General features: G+C 51.2%; 1 protein-coding gene across 2 annotated transcripts in view; it reads left to right on the top strand.

Moving 5' to 3' along the window:
* Window positions 1-2,231: 2,231 nt before the first annotated feature.
* The window catches only part of GALNT14 (polypeptide N-acetylgalactosaminyltransferase 14), a 203,997-nt gene continuing 188,386 nt past the window's right edge, over window positions 2,232-17,842 (top strand). The window contains exon 1 of one of the 2 annotated variants that reach the window (XM_047746909.1): window positions 2,232-2,944. In XM_047746909.1, the coding sequence (XP_047602865.1) occupies window positions 2,816-2,944 (129 nt within the window). In that variant the 5' untranslated portion in view covers window positions 2,232-2,815. The remainder of the gene's footprint in view (window positions 2,945-17,842) is intronic. The other variant, XM_047746907.1, reaches the window with a different exon arrangement.

The raw sequence follows: 17,842 nt of genomic DNA, 5'->3' as shown, positions 1-17,842 counted from the left end.
CTGTGCTCTGCATTACTTAAGCTGGTTATTAAAGTTTTAAATATCCGCCAGAGCTCGGGGGACCCGGTGCTGGGTCCTGGAAGAGACCTATGGGGCTGGGTCCTGTGTGGGGACTCACCTGGCTTCCAGATGTTTCAAGTCCCATCTGAAGTGGATTTCAATCCTGATGACAGTTCTTGGTCTGACAACCCAGACTAATATGGCTTTTGGCTGGATCAGGTAATGACACTTGGCAAAACTGGATTCCCTTGACAGCTTCCACAGGCCCAGGGAATCATCTCCACTTGAGTAGAGGACAAAATAAGGATTCAAGAAGCAGGTGCCTCGGAAGGCACTCCCTGCTCTCCCAGACATTGCAGTCCCTGTGTGGAGCTGCTGTGGGAAACCCAGGGCCTCAGTTTCCCCAGATGCACCTCAGCCCCTCGCAGCAGGCACCATCTCTAAAGCTTGGCAGTTGTGTAAGTGTCGACCATCTGTTACCCAGGAGCAGCGTCACAAAGCGCTGAGCAATGGACTACAGGCCGGTGCGGCAGCTCCCGCCTGGAGCCAAGAGCATCTCCGTGGCTTGCCTGGGGGTGCCCTGCAGAGACTGCGGAGCACACTGTGCCAGCCTGAGCCTGCAGGCCGAGGTGAGGCCCCTGGAAGAGATGCAGAGGGCTCGAGATGCTGCAGGGATGGGTTCTCCTTCTGCTCCCCTCACCCCTCCCATTATAGTGATCTACCTGGATTTTCACCCAGCCAGAGCGGCGGCTGGGGAGCCAACCTCAACACTTCACTGTGCAGAGTTCTAATAAAGTTGAGTCCTGGAACCCCCCTCCCTGCCCCCATCCTTCCCCCTGACCCATGCTCCACCCCGCCCCCAGGTTCTAAGTGATGGTCTGAGAGTTCAGCCGAACCTTAGGACAGGCTGCCAAGAGTGTTCAGCTTTTGTGTGCTCTTAGATTTCCATCTCTGTTCCCAACCCAAAAGTTTTTATCCACAGCCTGGCCAAGGACTCATTGGGGCTGTGGGGCAGGACTGTCCTGTGGCTGGCTGAGCAGGTACCAAGCACAGGGTGCTTTTGGCAGATTCCTCCATATCTGACTCCACTTCTTGGGGGTTCTATTTTACTGGAGAATGATTTCCAGAGTCCTGCTCCACACCTGCCCCACCTCCAGACATGGTATGGGGCTCCCCCTCTGCCAAACTCTGCAGGGAGAGGCAGGTGGTGGGGGCTGGGGTGGGTGCTAGACAGTGCTAGTTACATCATCCGCGCCTCCCCATCAGTCAGCTCCCCTCCAGCTCTGGCTGGGGACATGAAAATGGCACTGGCATTTTCTGGCAACCGCTGTCCTCCAGGCAGGACAGAGTTTTTCATACCCCTCTTTGAGGGATCAGATGATCAGAATAACACCGGCACCTCGAATTCAGCTTTCACAACTATTCCCTCATTGTCAGAAGTATTACCATCCCCACCACTGTATGGGTGAAGAATCCAAGGCTGGGGAAAGGTAAAGGACTTGGCCAATATTCACACGGCTGGTAAATCTGACCCAGTCTAGGAACCCCTCGTCCAGTGATAGTACCGTGATTCCAGCCTAGTGGAGGCCTACACGGGAATCCAATCCCTAATTTGCTCTGCATCTAGACCCAAATAGTTTGCATCTGCAAAAAGGAGGAGAACGCACTTTCCAAGGGCGTTTGGGAAAAGGCGGCTTTCCCAGGGTCATTTTCCAGGTACACCATGAGTTGGCACAACTTTGGACCCCTGCTTCCTTACAGGCACAGAGCCCTGATGCTTACAGGGAGAGAAAACCCTTAAGGAGATAATTGAGGCTTAATTTTAAAACAGATTTCTTTAAAGTTAATTTTAGACCTGCTCAGCGTTCCATCGTTCCATTAAGCGGAAAAAGTTGCCAGGCACCTGCAGGCAGGCGTAGAAACACCCTGGGGAGCTGGCCGAACTCGGCCTTGGGCCTGAGCGGCCCAGGACAACGAACCATGGTTGGGGGAGCAGCTCCGCCAGCGCTCGCGTCCCACCGTCCCACCATCCCACGGTCCCACGGTCCCACGGTCCCACGCCGGCTCCCGGAAAGCAGGTGCATTGGGGGCGGGCCCCGGGAGTGAGCGCCACGTGCAGCCCCCGCGGCGAGCGGGAAAGTCCTCCCAGGCCCCACTCTGCCAGGCGCGGGTCAGCCCCGAGGTCCCAGCTGGCCTCTGGGGTGGCGGGGCTAAAGGGGCGCAGTTCCTGCCCGGCCCCGCCCCAGCCCAGGCCGGCCCGGGAGCTGCGTGCGGGGCTCGGTTCGGGCGGCCCCAGAGCAGCACGGTGCGCCTCGGTCGGCGGGCGGCGGTAGCGCCCCCTTGCAGAGCCCCGCTCGCTCCCGCCCGGGCTTCCTCGGAGTCGCTCTGTCGGGCCCACGCTCTCCCTTCGCTCCCTCTCCTCCCTCCTCCCTTGTGTTCCTCCCGGGGTGCCGGGCACAGCCTCGGATTCTTTCCTCACCGCAGCTCCAGTCCGTTTCCCTCGCGGCGGCGGCGGCGGGCGAGGCTGCGGCGGCGGCGGCTCGGGGAGCATCTCGGCTGCCACTGCGCTTCTCCGGCGGGAGCGGGTGTCCAGCTTGGCTGCCCTTCGGTCCTTCCCTGCCGCTCTGCGCCCCGAGACCCCTGCCCCTGCTCCCTTTTCTCCGAAGCGGGCGGGGCCCCTGCCTAGCAGCTTCCCGCCGGCCCTGCACCGGGATCCCGGGGCCGCGGCTCTCTCGGACTCCTGCCCCTCCGACCCTGACCGCCAGGGGGTGCCCCAGGGGCGTAGCGCCGCGGAGAAGGCGAGGCAAACGGGACCATGCGGCGTCTGACTCGCCGCCTGGCGCTGCCGATCTTCGGGGTGCTCTGGATCACCGTGCTGCTGTTCTTCTGGGTAACCAAGAAGAAGTTGGAGGTGCCGCCGGGACCTGAAGTGCCGACCCCCAAGGTACGGGCTTGGGCGGCGTGGTGGGCGCAGGGCACTGGTTTGCAGGAGTGCGCGCAGCCCGCGCGCCGGGCTCGCGGGCTCCCGGGAAGCCGGGGAGAGGGTCTGGGTGCCGCGAGCAGGTAACTGGGCGCCGGATGCGGCCACAGGGCGGTATTTCTGGATTTTAAGAAGCTCTGGGCACCGCGGGACCCGCGGAGCGTGGGAGTGGGAGTGGGTGTGGGTCGCGGGCGCGCGCTCGCGGACAGAGAGGGGCGCCGAACTTGGGCAGCGCTCGGGGGTCCCGGGGCGGAGGGGGCGCTGCAGACCAGCCGCCCGGGGGTGGCGGTCCGTGGACGCCGCGGCGAGTAGCGGGCGGTCGGGTCGGGGGGCAGGGCAGGCGGGTGCTGGCGCCCGCGAGAAGTCTGGCCGAGGCGCTGACCTCCTTCCTTCTCGCAGCTGAGGCCGGAGGCCCGGGGTGCGCCGTGCGCGCGTGTGCATCGCGGGCGAGCGCGTGCAGCCTCCTGCAAGCTTGCTGCCGGGGCCCACCGGCCTGTCGCCACCCGGCTTTCTAATTGTCCCCGAGCTCTCCAGCTGCGTGGGAAGTTGAATGTGCCCTGAACGCCACTGAGGAGCCTGTAAAAGCAGACGCCTTGGTGTTGGTGGGGAGTTGGGGAAATGAGGATCGAAGTGGCTTTTCCAACTCCTGCCCAGCCGGTTCCTCCCAGCGCAGGCAGAAGGTTCTCCCTTCGGGCTCACTCTTACCTGTCATTCGGAGCCCCCATTTCTCCTGCTCCTCTTTCACAGACCTCGCCACGGGACATAGAAGGAGGCCTGGGGGTTCCGGGCCAGGCAGGCATCATTTATGAACGGGGTCCAGAGCAGCCCTCCAGGGACTGGGAAAAAGCCCTTGGAGGAGGTTATGGTCTGAAGCAGGAAGCTAATGAAAGGGGGGAGGGAGCGAGAGGGGAGTCTCCCCAGTAAGTTCGGTACAGAGGACCCACTCTGTGTCTGGTACACTGTGGGTGCTTCTTCCTAAGTCATTGTGTAAGTTGGGTGGTATCCTAATTTCATAGATTAAGAAGCAAGTTCAGTCTTTGTACCTTGCCTTAGTCACTCTGATTCGAACTCAGACCTCAGATATTCAAAATCTTTCCACTATATTAAGCTGTGTCTTTCAGATCCCCTTTTAGCTAAGTGTTCTCGCATGTAGGTTTTGGGATCTCGCTAATGCCTAGTTTATTGGTAGTGTGCTGTGTGCCAAAAAGTGTGTTAGGGGCTATGGGTACAGAGATGCAGAACTTGCTCTCTGGGCATAGGAAATTTGCTCAGAAAGGGCACAGGACCCTCCAGTTTGCAGAGGGCCAGCAGGGTTCATGTCTCTGGGCGTCATGGGAGCCTGGGGCCTTCCTGGAGGAGGAGGATGTAACAGAACTGAGTTGAGAAGGATGAACAGTGGGTTTGCCAGGAGGTAGGGAGGGCATTCCAGGTAGAGGTTAACTGTACCCAACAGGCTCAGAGGAATGACACAGCAGGTTGTGTGAGTTTGGCATAATTTGAGCATAGACCACGTGGCTGATGGCACGAATGAGACTGAGGGCAGGTGGATAAGGGTCGGATTGAGTAGGACCTTGTGGGTGCTAGGGGCCCTTGGAGGAGTAGCAGGCAGGGGAGTGTTGAGATCAGACTGGTGATTTCAAACAGCCTTTGGAGCACTGGATCAATTTTCTCACCTCAGACCTGCCTGTAGATCCGGAGAGCTTTTCTTCTTTTTCCCCCGGGGTGGGTCTGCTCCTTGTGATGCGGTTAATGAAGCCTGCAGGGACATGAACTCTCTCCTGTTTTGCGTTGAACCTCATTACCTTAAGCTTACTTATTCTTAGTTTACACCAGGGAGCTGGGACAAGAAATCTCTATCCCTCTTTGTGCACTCTGTCTTTCATCCTTACCCGCCTTTCCTTCTAGTGTGCGCTGAACACATAATTCTCGAATGCAGCTGTGTGCCTGGCTCTGTGCTAGGTTTGAAGGTTGCTGGGATGAGGACACTGGGTCCCTGCCCCCTTCCAGGGAGGTGGGAAGCTTCACAAATTCCTGGTTGAGGCAGAATTACAAACAGATGAGTAGTGGGTGGGGTGGAGGGAGTAGTCTGATATTGGAATTCTGGGCACAGTGCTGTGCAGGCATGGAAGAGGGCGGCCTTCTGGTTTTGACCCCTTGCTTTTTGTCTTTATTGCTTATTTCTGTTTTTTCCCCATTTTCTGTGTTCTTTAGAAACACAAATTCTATAGACTTCTAAAATCGTGATTCCTTTTATTATCAGGCACCCTTATTAGTATATTTCTCCTTCCTGTTTTTCACCTGTTTGTCTGACTTCACATGTCCACATATATTTGTTGTGTGTATTTGTGTCTGGCACACGTATCTGGAGAAAGAGATGGAGAGACAAAGAGTCCTTGGCGCCAGAACGATTTTATTGCCGTGACGGATCTATTTCTGAAATTTGCACATCTTGCCCAGAGGAGTGTGGTTGGTTCCCAGACCCGAGTGCGTGTCAGAATCCCCCGGAGAGCTCGTTGAACACAAGAGCTTTGGGGGTTATTACCGTGCTTAGGATTCTGTGGGTCTAGGAGAAGGTCCCAGAATCACTGTCTTTACAAGTGTTCCATGTAAGTCGGAAGCCGCCTATTAATGGATAACATTTGGAGCTAGAAGAAGAATAGGAAGTATATTGATTGATTTTTTTTTTTTTTTTTTTTTTGCAGTTTAGCTGGCCCCATGTAAATATGGCCGAGTGAGTTCCTTCTTCTGGAGTTCCTCAAGGACCACGCTGGCATGAGCGTGCGTGCCCACGTGAAATAACAGTAGCTAGAATTTGTGTAGGGCTTCACACGTTCACAAACTCTAGTTCATGCATATTAGTTCATTTATTCTCCACAACAACTGCATGGGGCGGATAATACTTTTATGCAGTTAAGACTGGATGATGAAATTTTACAATTGGCCCAAGCTTACAAGGTTATTATTAAGTGGCCACATCAGAGCTAAGAATGGAACCCGGATCCCTTAGGGAACTGCCCACTCAAAGGCTCAGTCCATGGTGCTCACTATGCTGTGTGGACTGCCCAGGTCTACACTTGTGGGTGTTGTGGGGAGGCTGGGGTATTTATAGCATGTGCTTCCCAGCCTACTGTCCAGCATTTCCATGGCTCAGCCCTAGATGCTTGCCTTTGGAAAGCTCCAGGGAAGGTGGAGGGTGTTGGTGTACTTTGTAGGGGAACCACCTTGGAGGGAAGTCTGGCTCTGCCCTTGGAGGAGACCTGCTGGGGCAGAGGAGGCTCCTCCGACTGGACACACCATGGTGGGGAGGGTCCCCTCGGAGGCTGCATCCTATGGTTGGAGCACCCCTGGTTTAGGAATCATTGCCAAGATAGACATTGTTTCCTCAACAGCAGAGATTCCGATGGGACATTTGTCTATTGTAGGGAAAAAACTCAGTTTTGAGCTAGTGCAGTAACCCTGGCTTTTCCTAAGAAATAGTCCTGGGGGAGCTCTTGCCTTGGGTGTGTGGAAGCCTTCAGGAACTTTTCGTCTTGGTGCCTGGGCACCTTCCCACTGTGGGAGAGGGTGTCAGCTTATTTTCCAAAGCACGAGCAGTGGGTCCCCTTCCTTTAAACAATTTAGAGAGGTCAGGGGATTGGTGGAGGGACCAGAGACTGTGGCCGGGGCTTCTGGGCCCGGGGCCCCTCTGTGTAGCTTCCATGTAGCAAGCTGCCTTCCCTGGGGTCTGAGACAGTCTCTTATTCTCAGGCCCTTCCTTGCCTTCCCTCCCAGCTTTGGGAAGCATCCTTATTCACCTAGTGATGGGATCTCTAAAGTGGGCCTGATAATAAAATAAAACCCATGCCTTGTCACAATCCAGCTGATGTAGAGAAGGCATGCTGCACTCCTAGTTTAAGGAAATTAATTGGATTTCTTTCTTTCTTTCTTTCTTTTTTTATTTCCAAGAAGGGCTGGTTCTATTAATAGCTCAAGTAAAGATTTCTTGAAGTTTGACTTTTTAATGTTGATTTGATTCTTTTACTTCCCCCCCCAAATTCTGCAGAGCTCTAATTCCTAATTGAAAATCATAGAACAAGTTGGATGGCTTAAATCAAACTGTATTTCAGTGATAAATACTGTACCACTAAAAATACGTGAAACATGTTTTTATTTCTTCTCTCCCCTATCATTTGTTTGCCATTTGGAGAATTATACAATAACCCACAGAATTAAAAAAAAAAAAAAAAGGCAGCAAATTTGTCTCTGACTTCCAAGAAACTAAATTTAGTCTAGGGTCTTAGGGCTTAGTAAAAGCAAAAGAATTTGAGGCCTGAGGGTACTTTTTGAGGAAGGTACTGGGAATGTGAAGGCTTTGAATAAAGTGCCTCAGGCCCATGTAGATGTATTTGTGCTCTACTAGAAATAGAGCAAACACTATTAGAAAGGAGCTTGTCTCTCCGTAATATTTGCATACCACAAATGCCTGGAGTATGTGACACTGTTATTTTATTCCCCATTTAGTAGATCATTTCTCCCATTTAAAAAAAAATTATGAATTTTAGAAAGAGCGACCCTATTAATCTGCGGATACTCAGTGCATGCATGTTGGACCCTGTCCAGGGAATTTTGACTCTGGCACGACCAGAAGTAGCCCACTGTCAGATGAATGTTCATCCTTTCATTCATTCCTGTGTGTGGGTGCCTGGGCCCTGCACTGGACTGTTTTCCCCCATGGTGGAGGTTCCTAGAGCAGGTGGAGGGTATTGTTGCTTCGGGGTCCAGCAGGGGTCGCTATAAGAGGATGGGAAATAAGAAAGTAGCAGGTTGGACTGTCAGGTGTCCAAAAATGGCATATCTTTGCTTTGTAGATATGAACAAGCTGCTTTTCTTAAAAACCCTGCCCTCTCCCCCAGTCCCCCAAATCCAGGCCATTAGGCTGCTGAGAATCTCTTCACCCTGGGTTGTTTTTGGCCTGCCCAGGTTGTACCTGTGTCCCAGCTAGCTTTCCCAGCCAGCAGCCCCACCCCCAAGCCCCCCCAGAACCCGGCAAGAGACCCTGTCCTAGCGACGGATGGATCTGTTCTGAGGGACCTTCTTTGAGTCAGTCTGGGGAGCTCTCTGTCTCCCTAAACCCTGTTCCCCTGAGTGGCCTCATGCCTTTGGAAACAAAGACCAGGAATCCCTGTCTCAAATGTTCCTGTTGGCGTAGAATGATGCCAGCTCAAATCCGAGAAGACAAGGGGGCAAAACCAAGAAGAGACATTAATGTCCCTGTCACAAGCCTCCCCAGCCTGTCTAGAGACGACCCTTTTTCCAGGTTGCTCGTGTGTTCGTATCATTTTAAAGTGTTAATTTCTACTCATCAGAGGTCATTTGTAAACTAAACAGGGACAGAATGAGGCTACCAGTGCTGGTGCCCGAGGCCCAGGGTTTCCACATGGCCTGCTTCACAGCCGTCTCGTCTACCTCCCTTGCCTGCATCCTTTCCCACAGCTTTCCATCCCAAATTTCCTAAACAATCTTAGCCATTTCCAGGCATGTGGGAAGGAATGTGTTGCCGTGCCCTTGTTGAGGGTCTGATGTGTACGGTTCTGTCACTCTTCCAGAGCATCTCCAAGTCCCCGCTGCATTTCTGAAAAAGCATCTGAATTAGAGAGTGGGGATCTGTCCCCTCCCCGCTCCTCTCTTTGGGGCAGTCTGTGAACCCTGCCATGGCTTTGCACATTCCGCCCCAGAGACCAACACTCTAGACCCACCATCTGCTGGGGAAGTGAGCGTGGCCATGCCCGCTGCCCGAGCCGGCTGGCTGCTGACTCTTGCCACGGGCTGTAGCGCCCCGAGAGAGTGATTGGTCTCCCTGCTCCCCAGCAGCCTCAGAGACACGCATGGCTCGCTGGAGTCGGGAGACAGAGTCCCCATCCTCTCCTGGGAGCTCCCGTCCTGTAATCATGTGCAGTTTCACCTTCTGGCTTTTCTTTTGTGTGTGGCAGCCTGTCGGAAGGCGCCAGGGGCAACTCAGGTCCTTTCTCCCAGGCCCAGTCTCCCCAGCTGTGAAATGGGGGTAGCATGCTATGGCCCGGGGCCCGTCTGCTGCTGCTCCACCAGCAGTCTCTGTCGATTCGGGTGACTTGCGAATAACTCCAAAGTGAGACCTCATGGCTATAAATAATTATGCCACAGATACTCCGTGTCTATTACTTATCTTTTAATTATTTTACCAGAAACGCTAGATTAACCAAAAAAATAAATCAGTCTCCGAGTCCTCAGATGTTGAGCTGATTAAGAAAGAACCCCTTTGGGATATGCGAGAACACACGCGTGTACTCGGGTGCCCTGGGGAATTCTGCAGAAGCTCTGGAAATCTGCTGGCTCTGGTATTTTGGTATTTCAGAATAAATGGCCTGACGTGACCTTCTAGGGCGCAGCCTTTGCGTTTGGTAGCAGCAGCTGCCATCATAGGACCTAATGAACGCGAGGAAGCCGAGAGGGGGGAGAGAGGAAGAGGTCTCTGTGGTGTGAGCAGGGGGTCCTCCGTCCTCCTGCTGTCTTCCCTGCACCATGTTCTCCCTCCTTTTATTTGCATCTCCTGAAGAGCTGGTGGGGTCCAGAGCACACAGAGCCCTGGGACACTTGGCTCAGAGCCCCAGGAAGAAGTCTGGAGGGACAGGAGCCTGGGACTTTTCTTGCAAAGCTCTAGCCAAGGTCAGGAGCAGCCTGCGTCCCTGCTGCTCTGGGTGAAATAGCGGTTCTTCATGAAGGAGGGAAGTGGCTGCCTTGCCCTGGGCCACCCTGGACCATTCCGCTTGGATGCCCTGAGAGGGGCACCAGCCCTTCCCCGAGGGAACCGGGGAGCCCGCTGACCCCGCTGCCTCCCGGACACTGCCGCTTCCGACTAGCATGTCTCTTCCCCATACCACTCCCAGAGACAAGATTAGGCACTTAAAAAAATAATTAAATTCTCCTCATGTCACTTGTCTTCTTAACTGTAAGCACTACAGAGATCTTTCAAGGAAATGCAGGGGAGAGCGGCACACTCACATGTTCCTGCCATTGGGTTTGAATTCCCAGATGAAGAGAACAGCCACCCAGCTGCCTCCTTCCTAATGATCCCGGCTGTTCAAAGCCAATTTGCATCTCATTCCGGCCCAGGAGAGAGAGGGAAGCATCTACAGACCGGGTAGGACCACCCCGTCTCGACAGGATCTCGCCGAAGGAGGCTCTCTGTCTCTTTCCCTTGTCGCACTAAGGTTTAGAAATTAGGATTTTCTTCCCCGTGGTCGGGACTGGAGATTTATGTAGCTTCTCTTGTTCCTCGGAGAACAAGGTAGTCATTCATTACTTCCCTAACCTCCCCCCCGCCACTCCGAGCCACAGAGAGACTGGTCCAATCAATATTTATGCGTCCATCGCTCGCAGCTGCGACATGCAGGCATCGAGGACGCCGTATTCCTTGATGGCCCCGGAAGAATTAGCTGGTGCCTGTAGATCAGGCTCATTGTTTTCCGGGATCTCGGGGAGATCAGGGCACGTGGTGCACAGATCAATTAAGCTGCCTAGATAATTGGTTGCTAATAGATGGCCAATTGATGGCTGCCAGCTGGGGGCTGAGTGACTGGCATTCTTACGGTGGGGCTGGGGTCTTCATCGGCAGAGGAACGGGCTCAAAGCCTTGATTAATTAACGGTGAATCAGGAACAGGACGTTAGCTGAGTGGGAGCTTCTTTCCCATACCACGTCCTGTGATGTTTTGTGGTTTACACAGTGTTCGCGTTCACAGATGCCTCATTTGATGTTTCCTGCCGCCCCATGGGGTGGAGTTATTATTACTCTCCCTTTCTGAAGTGGGCAGGAGGCTCTGGCAAGCATCCCCCAACTAGTAAGCGGCCTTGAACTCACTCTTTTGACTCGAAAGCTTGTGCTCATTCTCTCTATTATGGCCATGCTCAACTTCGGGTTAGCTCCCTGCTCTGGGGGAAATGAAACCTATTTTACGTATGTGTATATTGTATGTATGTTTTCTTGCGGACGAGAAGTTAATGCTCTTGCTAAGAAATGACTCCCGACCCCTCAAACACCATCATTGCTTTTCTGCATGCAGGAGGGAACTGAGAAGTGGATTTTAGGTGCACCAAGGAGCCCATCTCAGGAGGGCCACTGGAGGGCCAAGAGGACTTTGGGTTTTCTTCCAAGATAGGCCAAGTGTAACTTGCCCATAGGCCCTACAGAACCATTCCACAGGATGTGGGAAGATGCTGGGCCTGAGTAGCTCTGTCCTTGTGCGGGTGAGCCCACGCTCGCCAGCCGGGTCCCTTCTGGGTTGGCAGGGGTGGGAGGTTTGACAGCAGGAAATGAGGCTCTGCTGTCAGTCACAAGTCAACAGGTCTGTGCAATTAAGACAGACACCGTTGCTCTGAATCCCTTTCATGATGAATGTAGTCCTTAAACAATCAGAAGCAATTCCCCTCTAAGAGGAAAAATGTCATTTGAAAGAACCTCATAGGTCCTGTTGGAGATGCAAGGCAGGCGTGTGGGGATGACTCTAGGGAAGGGTCTTTAGGAGACGGGACGCGTCACCCGAGCCTCTTTCTGGACGACAGAGGGCGCTCTGCCTGTGTCGTGCTCTTGGGCTGTGAGGACCCTTGATGACTGACTGCTTACTTCTGCCCTGTAACTGGGTTGCTGGCTGGACCCAGCACGAGGCTCAGCCGCTTTGTGGCTGCTTGAGAGGACCGGTGTGAGTTACAGTTGCTGCCCTGTGTGCGTGGTTCAGGGGCCGAGAGCATAAAATCAGGAGCTGCTAATGTCTTCCTGGATATTTTGTCTGTAATTCTGATGAACTATCGGAGGGCTCCTGGTGGTGCTTTTCTTATGTGGCCTGAATGACAAAGTCAGTGTCTGCTCCAAGATCCCAAGCAGAAACACGACTTTTCCACTCCTGTCAATTTCCGCTGAGCGCGGCAACGTTAAAGGGAACTGTATTTTTAAAGCACATGCATGGAGTAAGAAGGAAATAAATGGAAACCTCGTGCCTGATATTTTCCCTCTCCACTCGTAGGTCCCCATGATTTTCTAAGCATATTTGCTCAATTCTGGATAAGATAACTTGCTGTAATTCTCCCTGCCTCTTTTAAAACTGACATTACGGTTTCTGCTCCAGGTTTTAGCTTTTCCCTTAAAACCGAGGAATATTTTTGGAAAGCTTCTTGGTAGCGTCTGCGAAAGCCTAGCATATGTACACACCTCTACCCTTGAGTGTCACTCCTAGCTGTGAGCCCAAGAGAAGCACATTTGTATTTCAGTGAATGTCACGCACCTGAGTAGGAGTTGGCGGGCTTTTTCTGGAAAGGGCCAGATAGTAAGTATTTTTGGTTTTTTAGGTTATACAGCTTCTGCTGTATCTACTCAACAGTGCTCTTGTGGAGCAACAGTATGTAAACAAATGGGTGTGGCTGTGTCCCCCAAAACTTTATTTATGGACACTGAAATTTGAATCCCATAACTCTTTCGCATCTCATGAAGTATTCTCCTTTTAGGATTACGTATTTTCAAATATTTGTACATGTAAACTGCTTTCTTAGTTTGCAGGATGTGCTAAAACAGGTTGGGGCAGGCCAGACTTGACACTGGGATTCTGTTTATATTCAGTATGGAAACAGGCAAAACTCATCTGTGATGTTAGAAGTCAGTTTCACAGGGACCTTTGGTTGGAGTCAGTGACAGGAAGGAGGCAGGGGAGGGATGCCTGGGTGGCGCAGTCAGTGAAGCATCTGCCTTCAGCTCAGGTCATGATCTCAAGGTCATGATTGAGCCCCGAGTTGGGCTCCCTGCTGGTGCGGGGGGAGTCTCTTTCCTCAGTCTGCCTCTTTCCACCTCACTCATGTTCTCTCTCTCTCTTTTTCTCTCTCAAATAAGTAAATAAATAAATAAGATCTTTAAAAAAAAAAAGGCAGGGGACATTTGGGGAGAACTGGTTCTGTTCAGTTTCTTGATCTGGATACTGGTTACTCAGGTGTGTTTACTTTGTGAAAATCCATCCAATGTGTGCCCTTTCTGTGTGGATTTCGCTTCAGTGAAAAATTAAAAAAAAAAAATCTGGACTGCATGTGTGGCTTCTGAGTCAGATTTTAGCACCTTCTCTGGGGTCAGAGCGTAGTGGTTTTTATTCTTTTGGTAGTTCTTGGTTCCTATTTCCTGGATGGGACCGTCTCTGGAGAAAGGTCTTGGTATGTCTTTCCAGTTTCCCAAATCTCATTCCCTTTTATAATGAGGGAGATGTTTAACAGTTGGTGTGGTCCAGCCAACCAAAGTTTTTCTTGACACCAACTCATTCCCAACATGTAGGTTCCATTTCCTCAGTAATTTGAATTACTGGTTCATCAGGAACCAGGAAGAACAATAACTTTGTAGTCAGAATGTCATCCAACTCTGTATTGTTTACTCTATTGTAAATACTGGTCCACAGGGGTCAATAATATAGTTTTATATTCCTTAAAGAAGAAAAACCAAAGTATGTGCTGAGTGTTAATCCCTTCATCACTGGATCATAGGAAGATGGGGAGGAGTCCAGGAGGGTTGGTGTGGCTGGAAGGCTTTCAGGACAGTGGGAACTGTGAGTAGGACGTTGGCTGGTGTCACTGTCCCATACTGAATCCATAGCGCTTCTGGGAATGAGACACATCTTGTTTCGACCAGAAGCTATTGGATGCAGTGGTTTTATGTCGGAAGCCAGCTCTTCTAGGACAAGTCATTTTATAATAATATTCAAGGAGGAAACTTTACAACATCTTCAAAGAGAGATATATTGCGCTTTCGGCACCGTTTGACAGCCTTATGAGCACTTCGCTCTTGTGGATGACTGGGAATGTTTCTGGTCCCAGGGTTGAACTTGAAAAAAGGAAGTCTGCAAGTATCGCGTTCTTGTGAGCACAGAGGCTTGCTTCAGGACTGGTCGGAGAGGGGGCAGTGAGAATCGATCCACAGATGGGAAAACGCACGGGCCGCCATAGATGGCTAGCCGCTCCCATCATCTCTCAGAGAGGAGGAGTCCCTCATCCCGCATAATAGCACCAATTATTCTGTTGTTTGTGCTAAGGAGTTGAAAGCTATCGTGTGCCGGGGAAAATACTCGGCACGGAGCAGTAATTACGGATCAGCTGATGATAAAAGACGCATTGGATTGACTGCTAATTAGATTATTAGCACCAAAAACAAACATCTGCTATTAATACCATAAATAAGCCACGTTTACGATATTTTCTACTGCAAGTGCATATTCCTTTTTATAATGTGCAATTGTCTTTCTTCTCTTTTGGGGCCAAGACTTCCAGTTTTCCCCAGTCATACTAAGCATATTTGTTCATTGAGCTATAATCTGGTCATCTTCTTGTTTGCTTCCAGTCTCAAGGAGCGGGATCGAGAAAGCTGGTATGTGTAGTCAGTGCCACACATCAGGCCCTGAAATGTGTTAGATCCTTCCAGAGAAAAAGCATCCAGGTCTTTCCCACCAGGCACAGCATTATTATAAAGGGTAAGGAATTGTAGAGTTTTCCCTGTGAGATTGTGCTGGAGTTCATTGCCAAAGAAATGACCCAGTTGCTTTTTTGGTGGCATTTTAAGACTTGGTCCTTTTTGTCCTGGGCTCGAGGTGGATGGGACAGACACTTGGGTGTTTCAGTTGCCAGCAACCCCCCCACCTCCACTGAGTTGGCCATCTTTCTACAGGTAGGTTGATGGTGTGTGCCCAGCAGTGTGAGACTCCAGCTGTCTTCCCATCTTGGGTGGCTATGAGTTTCAAGGGTAGGAAAATTGGAAAGAGCCCTCGGGAGCTTCCTGGGTTGCCTGGAGAGAGAGGCCCACTCTGGCAAGAGCCAAGGGGCAGCTCTGGCCATGACCTTGGTAAGCGGTGCAAGTGACTGTCGAGTGTCTTGCGTGAAATTGTAGAGATGGATTTGGTTCAAGACCACCATTATGTGCCAGGAGTCTTTGCAGGAAGGAGAGTTTTCTGTGAGGGAGGGGTGCATGACTGCCTGTTGGGAGAAATGCTAGGTGCTTATCTGAGTTAAGTCATTCATTCTTAAAACCATCCCAGGAGGTGGGCAGGCTCGTTGGCACAGTCACGCTGGGTGTTGAAGGCTGGCGCCCTTCTGATTACACGGTGTCTGAACCATACAGGGTGTTCAAATGTTTTCTGGATGATGCTGATTAGCCTTATTTTACCGATGAAGACCTTAAGGTTCAAGTTCCAATAACTTGCCAAAATTAGCAGAGCTGGTAAGTGGCAGAGCTGAGACAGGTCTGGGTGATTCTGGAGCCCATGCTGGGGCACCATCAGGATGGTTCACAAGGGGGGGCAGTGAGCTCCTTGAAGGAGTTTCCCCTTTTGAGTGCCTCGCCAGTGTGGAGTGACAGAGTGAGCAAATGCCCCTGTCCCTGGGTCACACTCATCAATTCATCCCGCAAGCCCCTATGGGGTGTGTGTGAAGCCCACTGCGGGCGGTGTCCCAGCTGGGTGCTGCCCTCCTTGTCCAGGGCAGATTTGGGGCAGTCGTGGAGTATAGAATTGTGGCTGTCTTCTGGCTCCTGGCCGCCCTTCTAGAACTGTCTCCCTCCTGGATTTTATATCGTGTTGTGTATTATTGGAAGATACAACTGTGTCTCTAAGATGGCTTTTTCACAGTGAAAGGGACTGCAAGATGAACAGGAATCTTTTCTCTCTTTTGAGTCAAAGTGGAATGTGAGGCCAAGGGGAGAGAGAAACCTTATTCGACTTCATGGGATAAAGGTTTGAGAAGATTGTCTTTGAATTTACTAGTTGTCGGGGTGCCTGGGTGGCTCAGTGGGTTAAAGCCTCTGCCTTCGGCTCAGGTCATGATCCCAGGGTCCTGGGATCGAGCCCCACATCGGGCTCTCTGCTCAGCAGGGAGCCTGCTTCTCCCTCTCTCTCTCTGCCTGCCTCTCTGCCTACATGTGATCTCTCTCTCTGTCAAATAAATAAATAAAATCTTAAAAAAAAAAAAGAATTTACTAGTTGTCTTTGCAAGGTTGACTTTCTTCCCTTGATCATGTCCCTCTTCTGTTAGCTCATAAACTCTAGTTGAAGGTCAGTCTCATCCTGAAAAGCTGTTTCACTGAAACAGGAACCTGTTATTCCACAAGGCCTCTTATTAGAAGCAGCAGCATTTAGGGGAATGTCTTTGAAAGTCATTTCAGTGATTTTTGAAGAAATACATTGCTTGGATCTACTCATCCCCAAAGTGTTTGCTGTTTGAAAAGCATAGGAGCATCTAGGTGGCTCATTTGGTTAAGCCTTTGCTTTTGGCTGGGGTCATGATCCCAGGGTACTGGAATTGAGCCCCGCATCAGGCTCCCTGCTTCTCCCTCTCCCACGCCCCTTGCTTGTGTTGTCTGTCTCGCTCTCTCTCTCTGTCAAATAAATAAATAAAATCTTAAAAAAAAAAGCATAACACTAGTTTCAGGAGGACAGGAAAGGAAAACCAACTTCAGGATAGAAAATAGGGTGACAGAGCAACCCAGTTTGATTGAATTTGTCAGGCATGACTGTTGGGTTTCTATACTTTCGGGGCACCCAAGACATGGACCACAGCCAGTCCCGTCTTCCTGTTGTTTATGGATGGCCTGGGAACTAAGAATGGCTTTTTTAAAAAATATTTTTTAATGGTTGGAAAAAAACTTGGAAGAAAAATAATATTTTGTGACACATGAAAGCCATATGAGATTCAAATTCCAGTGGCCATAAATAAAGTTTTATGGGAACACAGTCATGCTGGCTCCTTTATGTGGTGGCCTTCGTGCTGTAGTGGCAGAGCTGAGCAGTGAGGGAGGCTGGATGGGTTACAAAGCCAACATTTTAAGGGGCTCTTGAGAGGAAATGTTTGCTAATCCCTGCCCCAGACCTTTGTTTCTCCAAGTATGACTTCTGGGCAGGGACATTGATTCCCCTGAAAGTTGGTTAGAAATCCAAATCTCAGGCCACCCTACTGATTTTACACCTGCATCGAGGCACAGCCCCCACGTGGTTTCTGTACAATTAAAGTTTGAGAAACGCTAGGTTAGAGGTCAACTAACTCTTCCAGAAAGCTTGTGTGGGACAAACTGAGGTCTAGAGTCGGTGCCATTATTTCCCTATTTATTGTGAATTCCACCGGATTGGATCATTCAGGACTAAACTCCTATCCTCCCCCGCCTCCCCGTGTTGGACTGGGGATTCTTCTGCTACTTTTAGCTGCACAAAGAGCCAGGAGGTTTCCTCTGTGCCTTGAAACGGGATAGGAGCCTTGAATCTTCCAGGCATTGTGGTCATAGCAGGAACATCATTGACTAAGCCTTCATTGTTGTGCTGCTCCCGGGCTGGTGGGTTCCGTGTGACGCCAGAGGCCCCCGCACTCAGGGTCCTGCCTTTTTAGGGGCAGCAGCGAGCCATTCTTCTTGGATCTTGTGACCCTCTGAGCACCCGCCCCCTCTCAACTCTAGGACTGGCTGCCTCAATTGTCTTTCCAAGTTGGAGGAATTCCCTTTTTCCGTTACACCCTGGGTTACTTATTCATTCAAGGACATTGGCTTTTACACACCACCTCCCCAGAAGCAAGGGAGCATCAAGCCCTGGTTATGCGCTGAGATGGGGGGTTAGGGTAGGGCTTGGGTGGGAGAAAGTGGAGAAGAAATACAATGAATATCCCAATACATTATCTCACCACACCTGCGATATATTATGATACAGTTGATGGGACAACCCATGGCATCTAGGACAGTAGTAGACAGACTGTCTTCCTGTAGAAAAAGAGGTAACTCCTACAGGAATTTAGAGAGAGGGAGACTGTGTGGGTGGCAGGGGCAAGGGAGGTCTTCTGAGGTGCTGGGACTCCC

The sequence above is a fragment of the Lutra lutra genome, chromosome 9 (assembly GCF_902655055.1).
Source record: "Lutra lutra chromosome 9, mLutLut1.2, whole genome shotgun sequence".
NCBI classification, from domain to species: Eukaryota; Metazoa; Chordata; class Mammalia; order Carnivora; family Mustelidae; genus Lutra; species Lutra lutra.
Note: the sequence above shows the minus strand (reverse complement) of the source record. Positions and strands in the feature narration are given on the sequence as shown.